The following is a 10,808-nucleotide window of genomic DNA, read 5'->3' as shown; positions in this document are numbered from 1 at the left end:
TTCATTTGATATTCAGTACATCATGATGATTGCTTTGCCATAGCAAGTTACAGATCGATTTTGAAGTTTTCTTGGTCTAGTCATTGTACTTGAATAGTAGTTGATTTCCAACCATTCCTATCCTGGTTTCCCAATCTTCTCTTTTACCATAACCTTAGTCTCATAATGAACTTTGAATATTGTTGTGGTCCAATAATTTTTGCCTCCGGTAGGGGACTGTGTATTGCTATGCAATACTCTCAGAACAGCTCCAGATAAAAAAAAATTACCACAAAGAGTATTTACCGTCTGATTTTCAAATCAATCAGTATTTTGTTTTTCAGAAAAAGTCAAAAGAGTATTTTGTTAATTTACTGAATATTATCTTTGCTGTTTTGCCATTAATACAGAATATTGGATCATAATCATGTGACTTAGTGTCTGACATATTAAATTTTCATGTATCAATGGTAAATATAAAATTCCCATTGACAATGAAGAGTTTCAATAAAAAGAACTACAAAGGATTTTCCCCCCAAAGTATAAAAGTATCAAATAAATGCGTGACTTACAATGTAGGACCCATTCTCGCAAATGCTTTTAAATACTTATTTAGACAATGCTACTGGAGTGGCCTTTCAGTAAAACCTTTAAGTTAACGGAAGTATCGTTTATCTGGTGATATCTTCTGTCCCATGTCTATAGCAGCAATCATATCATTCATCCATGATTGATAATACAAGTTTTTTTTCTGTGCTTTCGACTGCACACTACCTCTTTAAGAAAAAAGTAGGCTATAACAGGTAGGCTATATAGTTGTTTTTGAGTTAACTCTTCCAAACTTTCAAAATTGTGATTTTCATCGAAACATATTTCATAGCGCTAGTTCATATATGAATAAGTCCTGGGCTAACCTCAATTCATATGAATAGATAATTCGTATTTATATTATACTACACATAATTATTACAAATACGCATTACTTTGGGAGTGTAAAGCGTATTTACATTCACTAATGCGTTATTGTATGCATGATTTTCAACTTAAATGCGTATTTGGTAAAATTTAACGACTATTTACGCTGATACACACCTTATCTGGATCTCTGCTCTCAGAATGCTTGTTTAATTACAGACTCTGTTTACTAATATGATAATCATTATCATTAGTTTTAAATTTTGATAAGTCTAATGATAAAAATTTTCATTACATGTAGCTGCCTACAAAATCTTCAGCTGAAAACAAAGCTAATGATGCAAAAGAAGAAAGTAAAGGTAAAATTCAACATTTACATGTATTTTCAATCCTAAAATGGCAAATTTTATTGAAAATTTGAATTTGTAAATAATTATTTAAGAAGCAATGTGCATTGTCTGTGCAAAAGGTGGAAATGGATGATTCTGCAATGAGCAAATACATTGTACTGTATTTCAGTATTGAAGTTTTATGTCACCTGAGTTTACTCACATGACCTATTTCAATTGGTTGTCGTGCGTCATTAACAATTAAACATTTTTAACTTCTTCTTGATAACTACCTGTTCAATTCTTTTCAAATTTGGTATGAAATATCTTTGGGACAAGAGGGACATAAATTGTAAATTTCAGAACTCCAGCACCCCTGGGGTGGGGCAAAAACTGCCCAAAATTGACCAATTTTCAAACATCTTCTCAAGAACTGCACACATGTAAGAAAAACTAAATGCATAGTGATATAGAGCAGGAAGGCCTCTACCAAAATTGTAAATTTCATGATCCCCGGGGTAGGGGTTCTGACCCCAGGATGGGGCCAACTTGGTATATAGTGTTTATGTGTAAAACACTTAAATCTTCTTTAGTGTTATTATACCCCCCGCAACTAAGTTGTGGGGGGTATACTGGAATCAGGTTGTCTGGGCGGACGGACGGACGGTGTGTGGAGTATACTGGAATCAGGTTGTCCATCCGTCCGTCTGTAGATGTATTGGTTTCCGGGCTATAAAGTGTTATTCTTTCCACCTACAGTCACCACATCATACATATGGACCACCCATGGGACAAAGATGTTCCCTATCGATTTTGAGGTCAAAAGGTCAAAGGTCAAACACACTGACATCAAAGTAACATGGTTTCCGGGCTCTAAAGCATTATCCTTTCCACCTACAATCACCATATCATACATATGGACTACCCATGGGACGAAGATGTCCCCTATTAACTTTGGGGTCAAAGGTCAAGCACACTCCTAGAGAAGAGAATACCCAAGGTTTTGTCATGCCCTTTCTTTTCTACACTCAGGAAAGAGGTAATTTATACCTATTAACAACACCCTTTTGGAGATTGGGGTAAGTGGGGGGTGTTCTTAGTGAGCATTGCTCACAGTACCTCTTGTTGATACTAAATTGAAACTATATGGATGTTTAGAAAAGCGCAAGTAGTCCTTTACCAAAATTGTAAATTTGATGATCCCTAGAGTAGGGGTTTTGACCCCAGGGTGGGGCCAAACTTAGTATATAGTATTTATGTGTAAGTTTGCTGATACTGTATAAAATCTAAATGTAACTTAGGAATAGCAGAAAAGGATGTACAAAAAATGGTGAATTTTACAACCCAGGGTTTTGACTCTAGGATATGGGTCCAAATTTGTCATAGTCGTATCTTTTGATGTTTTAATGTTAATACCCCTATTATATTATGTAAAGCCTTTCATCAGTGTATGCACTTTTGAAGGCATGAAAGTGAAGTTTTAAGAACACATCTTGCTTCATGTTGTTGCTGAACATTAGAATTTAGCTTAGATATTCAGAACAGGAATTTTTTTATAGATTTTATAGCTTTTGGGAGTAGTGATACTTTTTCACTAGTACTCAGGTGACCGATAAGGCCTGTGAGCCTCTTTTCTTGTTTAAGGTGGCTCACTACACCCTGAAATAGTTTCTCAAATCAGTACGAATTGATTTAATCATTAAAGATATGATGATATAATTATAATAAGTTTATATGCCAAAAAGGCAGAAAATATGCAAATTTGGATAAAAACATGATTTTCCAAAAACTTATTTCAACACATATGAACAAAAGACTGGCAGATTTGAATTCGAGATCTGCGATTTACCAGCCCAATGCTTTAACCTCTGAGCTATGATGATAGACAAACGAATGGATCGATACAAATAATTTCATAAAACATTTAAATCACCATCTTGTGATGTTGTGTCATAAAGAGTGTAAGCTTTAGTGTAGTGAGCTACCTTAAAGAAATAATTTTTAGCACGTCTTTCTTATATTCAATTATTATGAATATTTTTTCATTCAGTAGACCAGTTACAGTAGTGGTTAGGGAGCTTGCTTTGCTACTTTGAGTTCCCAGATTCAGTTCTAAATCCCTGCTTTAACTTCATGTAAACTTCACTGCTTCTTCACCAAGTGTCCAGTATTAAAAGTGAGTTTCCGATAGGACCTAAAAAAACAAAAACAAAAGAAGTCCTGTTTCACCATAGGCATTGGCATGATAAAGAATGCTTACTGTTATGGCCCTGAGTGCTGGGCATAGGTCTTCACCTACAGCTAGTAATGTTTCTGTATGAGTGAAATTTTTTAATAGGATGTGAGACAACATCCGAGCAAACATGCTATGTAATACTTCTGCAGCATCAGAAAAACAAGTGAATAACACTGCTGTGTATCTTAACAGATGAAGGAGAAGACAAAGAAAATGAGAGCATAGGCCAACAGGATAAAATGGTCCATTTTAATCTACAGCCTACATTCTATGAGACAAAACTGAGAAAGCCTAGGTGTAAAAGTGGTAAGATATTGTTCACATATTATATGTTGTACAGAATCTAATGTCAAGGCTATCTGACTCTGCCTAACATAACATTAGCATGGTGAATAATTTCCTCATTTTTTGATTGTGATAGACCATTTGCTAACCAGTGCTATATTTTATAAATATTTACTCTTACATAGGTCATGGGTTCACAGACCCTTTTTTTTCTCCCTCGAGAACCCCACTTCAAAATTTGACAGATGTATCTTGACAGTGTATATACTGTATATATAGCTACTGTGTGAAAATTGTTTTAAACAGCAGTTTTTTTTGGGTTTTTTTTATATTACATCTTCAACATACCATTGTTTTAACTGTTTTCCATTGAATTATATAGAAAATGATAGTGATTGACTTCATTCATTTCATAATTCAAATTAACTTAGAAAGAATTTGGTGCTGTTCATCTTGATAATATTGATATCAAAGTGAAACAAAAACAATTTGAAAAATATTTAGTACATAAAAAATTATTTGGTAATCGAGCTTGTTTTTTAATGAAAAAGATATGCAAGTTTGATAAAATCTACCAAAGCAGCAGTTTTTAGCTCACCTGAGCTGAAAGCTCAAGTGAGCTTTTCTGATCACCTGTTGTCCATTGTCCATCTGTCTGTCTGTAAACATTTTACATTTTTGACTTCTTCTCCAGAAGCACTGGGTCAATTTCAACCAAACTTGGCACAAAGCATCCTTGGGTGAAGGGCTTTCAAGTTTGTTCAAATGAAGGACCATGCCCCCTTCAAAGGAGAGATAATCAGAAAAATGCAAAATCAGGGTTGGGTCATTTAAAACTTTTCTTCTTAAGAACCACTGGGCCAGAGGAGTTGACATTTACATGAAAGCTTTCTGACATAGTGCAGATTCAAGTTTCTTCTAATCATGGCCCCCGGGGGTAGGTTGGGGCCACAATAAGGGATCAAAGTTTTACATAGAAATATATAGGGAAAGTCTTTAAAAATCTTCTTCTCAAGAACCACTGAGCCAGAAGAGCTAAGATTTATATGAAAGTTTCCTAACATAATGCAGATTCAAGTTTGTTCAAATCATGGCCCCGGGGATAGGTTGGGGTCAAAATAGGGGATCAAAGTTGGAATAAGAAAATCTTTAATAATCTTCTTCTCAAGAACCAATGTGTCAGAAAAGCTGACATTTACATGAAAGCATCCTGACGTAGTGCAGATTCAAGTTTGTTCAAATCATGGCCTTTGGGGGTAGGTTTGGGCCACAATAGGGGATCAAAGTTTTACATACAAATGTATAGGGAAAATCTTTAAAAATCTTCTTCTCAAGAATCATTGGGCCAAACAAGTTGACATTTACATGAAAGCTTTTTGACATAGTGCAGATTTGATTATAAGTTTGTAAAAATCATGGCCTCCAGGGGTAGGTTGGGGCTACAATAGGGACTAAGGTTTTACATGCAAATATATATGGAAAGTCTTCAAATATAGGCCAAGGTGACTCAGGTGAGCGATGTGGCCCATGGGCCTCTTGTTCTTTTGAGGTGGTCAGTTGCAAGGTTCAACTTTACTGGAATACATTAATTTCTAAACATGATTGGTTATCTCTCTCTCTTTCTCATACACACATTTTCAAAATGGTCACCAACTGAGTGTCAAATTTCTGGGGAAGAAAAACAACCTTTAAAGTATAGGTAACTCCTGCTAAATTTTGTCCAGAGGGTTCTGGAAATGTTTTCAGTCACATTTCCAGCAGAACACATTGAAGCTTTTCTTTTCAGGACATCCCTGGCCAACGCGTCAGTTTTTCACATCTCCAAGAAAGGACTAAAGCCAAAATTGCATGATTTGGCCCTGTCAATCTTTGAAAATAAAACTTTATATTTATAGAAGAAATCTTAGGCCAGACTTTAATTAGAAATTATATTATTAATTTCCATATCGAGTTTTGTGCAGGAAACAGCACGAGCGTAATTATATGCATTGAAACCGGATGCGGTATGTCAAAAATACCTATTTTTTATAGAAATTCTAAACTTTATTTAATAAATTTTTATGGGCGCCACTCTTGAACCACGATGATATTTTATATACGGTTATATCGTTATCTGAGAAATATTGTGTATTAGTTTCGTGTTGGTTTACGTGCGGCACCATATTTTATTTGATGATTTTGAATTCTTGAAACTTGCCTAGAATTTTCCGGATTACCGTTTTAAGTGGTTAAATTGGGCATGAAATTTGATAGTTTAAATGTGTTTTGTCATGTTTCGAATCAAACAGTAATGAATTCAATGTTAAGCTGTGAAATTATGAGACTTTGCTATGGTATTTTTTCTAATATTAGATGGATTAAGCAAGTTCATGTACTTCACTTAAGGTTTCCTAAGTAAACATATGCACTAGGCCTAGTGAACACTTTCCAAAATCTTTGTTCCTCAGTTCCTGCATAAGGAATGACATCGCCTGTCAAGCTGACGAAATTAGTCAGCTCTTCATAACAATGGAGTTTATTCACGGGGCAATCGGAACTCCTCGAATGTCTTGCGCACTCGACAGAGATCTCGGATGTAATACGATGGCATCCATGAGCGAATTTGATGCATTGCTGTGACGTCACAATTGACAATGCATCAAATTCGCTCATGGATGCCATCGTATTACATCCGAGATCTATGTCGAGTGCGCGAGACATTCGAGGAGTTCCGATTGATTCATGGGGTCTTGCTCCAATCGGAACACGCTCGGCCTGTCGGTTACGGAAATGGCCGAGTTGTTACGATTGGGGCTTGCTCCCATTAAAACAATACATGTATTGTAAACAATGCTTTATTTTAGCTAAAATATAATTATTTGATTAAAATATTGTTTTAAATGGTAGCAATTTAAACCCTGTTGTTTACTGTAACCATGGGAAAACTGACGGGAGACAACTCTTTCAAGCTTCTTAATGGGGTGCCCTATGGGGAATTTTTAAGCAAATCTATAGGCTAATACCATCACAACTAGCTTTTCAAGGATAAATTCCTAGTAGGGAATGGTGTTATTAAAAATGAAAAGCAATTAAATCATTGAATTACAAATACATATTTCAAAACTAAAATGATATGCGGTAAAAATGAATAAATTAATTTAAAATGAATAAACATATAGATAAATCATAAATGTGGATAATTAAAAATACAAGGGTATAAGTACATACACAAGAACATTAGCTATCTAGTAGATAAAAAGAAATAGACACACAGTAGACAAATGAATAGTATATAAATACTATAGATAAAATAAATACCAAGGGGGGGGGGGGGGGGGGGTGGTCTCGGGGCCCGGTTGGACCTCTTGCTTTCGTCAGAAAATTGTGCTCTAAAAAGTACGAATAACACATTTTGAAGGTGACCCCACCTTTGAAAATCAAAACTAATGGTAGACCCCTCCCCCCTTTTAAAAAAATCCTGGATCTGTCCCTGACATATCAAATAAATATAAACACACAAGAAGATAAATAATTTGACTAAATAAAAGCATACGGATAATAATAGAAGAAGAAGAAGAAAAAAACAGGAGTAAATAGATGAATGAGCGAATTGTTAATAAACATGAATAGATTATAAAGTATATTAAACATGAATAAATAAATGCATCCCCGATAAATAATAAAGATGTGTTAGTAGCATATTTAAATGGAAAATAAATAACAGAAATAATTCAAAGGCATGGGGATATGAACTTTAAAATGAGGACAGTAATGAAAGCCGACAATTTCTTTTATTATCATTATTATTACGATTATCATTTTTTATTGTATTTTCATATAAATGCCATCGGGCGTAAAAGTGATTGATAGTATTGTTGGTACTAATCTAATTTGATAATACACAACATATTTTCTAAACTTCATCCAACCCTGTTTCATAATGCTGCTGGCTCTTTGTGTCTAGCATCTTTTTTCAATGTTAGATGGGTGACGTCTGTATTTATATACCGAAAGGTAGAGGTGTATAGGAAAAATAATTGGTTTATATAATTCTCAATTTGACATCAGATAAAGTGTTAATCGGGGATATATGTATTTGCTCGATCAAGATATGGGGCTCACGGCGGTTGTGACCGGTCGACAGGGGATGCTTACTCCTCCTGGGCACCTGATCCCACCTCTGGTATATTCAGGGGTCCGTGTTTGCACAACTCTATTTAGTATTGCTTATAGGAGTTATGCGATTGATCACTGTTCGTTATATTCGCCTTTCATGCATATGTTAATGTTTTTAGCAGAATCGTTATGTACCGAGATTCAATCTCTTCATGAAAAATAAATTGATATCAACATCAGTCTTGAAGTTCACAAAAACTTTTCCGAGACACTATCTATATTGTATCAATGTAGCCTAATGCCATCATGAATTTTGTTCTAGCCAGTAATTGAAGGCATAATCACCAGGGTGAATTTCAAACACAGAGACATTGTAACGATTGAATGACAAACACAAATCGGACTCAAATGCAGAAAAGCTCACATCATAGATTTTAAAAACCTAAGCAATTTATTTAGCAAGAAAGTGCCTAAGAATTTTCTACAATTCAGGAGTTTCAGCGAGTTGGGCTAGAGTTTTAATGAACACGGCTATAATTCTTCTTTTATTAATTCATTATGCACACCTTTCGTCAGTATTGATGTTTTCTCTTAATTGACCGATATACATATTCTAGCACTTGTGAGTTTATCATATTTTGAAGCTCACTTGATACTTTTCAAATATTTTTATTAGAGATGTCATCGAGTATTTGACAATCACTTGGTCATACCGATCATCGACTAAATTTTTCACAGTCGAGTACTCGTTAGAATAGCTTTTTTAAATAATGTTCATAAATCCTTACAGCTATATCTCCCGAAAAGGGGGAGAATGTTCGCGACTGTGAATTAAAACTTTATCTCTCCGAAAACTCGTATCCTGATGGCAATCCAATTATTTGATGGTCTATGAAGGAAAACGGCTTTCCTTTCCTGGCATTCCTAGCTGGTGAGTTTTTGTTCGTGCCTTCAGAGAGAATTTTTTTCATCGACTGGACAATTGGGAGACAAAACTTAGAAATAGGCTCGCGTCCAATATTTGTCGACCAAATTATTTTTGGTTTTGAACAAGAATATATTGTACATGCATTGGAAAAAAACCCTTATACATATGTTTATATGATTCTTTTTATGCCTGAGTACACGTACATTTTAACAGCATTTCCGTATCAAAATAAAAATTATCGTGGTGGATTAATTACGGTTATCGACAGCCTTTCGTCCCCTGCCGTGTACAGTACTTGGCTAACAAGGTGCGCCGAGGTATGACTCATGCATGAGTTAGGTACACTTGTACCATATCAGTCCGTTTTTTGACTGTGTACTTGACTATCGCTCGACTAAAGCGTCCGAGTAAAATTGACATCCCTAATTTTTATGTTCTGATGAATGTTTACATGTAACTATACTTGTCCAATTGAAACTTAAACTGGCATGCATATAAACAGTGTGATTCGATAAAATAACAGGTTTGTGATAATATTTTTTTAAAACATGATATTCATTAGTTATCTAATTTTATGTTACTCATATTTTTGTTCTTGAATTGCATTATATATTTTTTTTATCTTAGGAAAGCATTGCCCCCTCCCCCGTAAATCCGCTAATGATTACATTAACACCCTTGTGGAATCTTTGTGAGAATGTCAACAAATCGACTGAATATGAACGATACAACACTGGCATCCTCATTGCATTTCACAAGCTTACATGCACTAAGACACAATGCTTTTTCCATACAATGTCATATTTATTATCAAAATGAATACTCATTGTATCTGAAAATCCACGAGGAAATTTAATGAAGAACTTAATAATATTAAATGATACAGTTTTTTCTCCTTTTCGCCATTCGAGTAAATATTGACTTCGTTAATTAACTACCTTAGCAATACAACGATGTCAAAATGACGTTACAATGTAAATGCATTCATTTCATTGCTATATTTAGAAGCCCGTAGAAAGAAAATGCGTAGAGGAAATCGGATAAAATTAATTGATTTAGAAAGCAAATTTTGTAGCCTTTTGACCCCCAAAAGATTTTAAATTTTGGAAACAGGGCCATTTTTCATGATTTCTGGCTTTAGTCCTTTGTATGATAGGAATAAAATTATGAACTCACCATTTCCTAATGTCCACCATAAACGTGTCATACATCTGAATAAAACTTTCATGTACTGGGGATCCCTGCCCAATTTTTTCAAGTGGTTCTAAGAATGCTATTAAAGGCATCCCCAGCTGTCTCGCCTCCCCAAGTTGTCCGCTGCTAGACTTTATAAAGTAACAGGATAAAACATATTAGCATCGGAAACAGAAGGAAGACATAAGAAAATTAAACGAAGCATGTTCTACTTCGATAATAACTGTTGTTGATATATATATAATATCGGTAAATATTACATTCTTGATTTTCAATCAACGACCCATGTACATGTACTACTTTATTCAGACAACTATTACATCACAATTGAATGTGCATGTAAAAAGATACTGAGTCGTAGGATTTGCGTACCTGAAAACGATGACGCAAGCAAACCTGTGACCTACGTTAAATGTGCCTCTCTGGGAAATTCTATAAATTTTCCATAGTTCTACCATGAGATCCTTGAAGTGTAAAACAAGATTTTGTCAAAAAATATTTATTATATCTGGCTTCAACCAGTCTTAAGAGTTTTTCATAAACCTACATACAGACCCAGAAGCATACCACTATACCCCTGGAATGGTGAACAAACAGAATAGTTTGGAAACAATCGTTTTGATTGGGGAATGAATGCATTATAACGGTTTGAACAGAACAGTTCTCTGTGAGAACAGAACAGTTTTTATGAAACACAGAATGTGTGAAGATGGAGAATGAACTGTTTTGGTTGGGAACAGATCCCTTTGGGCCAAGGTTTGGTCTCAATTTCAAATTCTGCATTTCGGATTCTTTCAGCACATTGTACATGGACATACAGAGACATTGTGATAAAGAGAGAGCTGGA

At 34.9% G+C, this 10,808-nt stretch overlaps 1 protein-coding gene across 1 annotated transcript in view; it reads left to right on the top strand.

The window, feature by feature from the left end:
- LOC125658918 (caldesmon-like) overlaps nt 1-10,808 on the top strand; it is a 41,976-nt gene that overhangs the window by 20,862 nt on the left and 10,306 nt on the right. The window contains exons 6-7 of the mRNA XM_048890372.2: nt 1,196-1,253; nt 3,652-3,765. Of these exons, the coding sequence (XP_048746329.2) occupies nt 1,196-1,253; nt 3,652-3,765 (172 nt within the window). The remainder of the gene's footprint in view (nt 1-1,195; nt 1,254-3,651; nt 3,766-10,808) is intronic.

The sequence above is a fragment of the Ostrea edulis genome, chromosome 9 (genome assembly GCF_947568905.1).
Source record: "Ostrea edulis chromosome 9, xbOstEdul1.1, whole genome shotgun sequence".
Taxonomy (NCBI): Eukaryota; Metazoa; Mollusca; class Bivalvia; order Ostreida; family Ostreidae; genus Ostrea; species Ostrea edulis.
The sequence above is the reverse complement of the archived record's forward strand: the minus strand, read 5'-3'. Positions and strand labels throughout refer to the sequence as shown.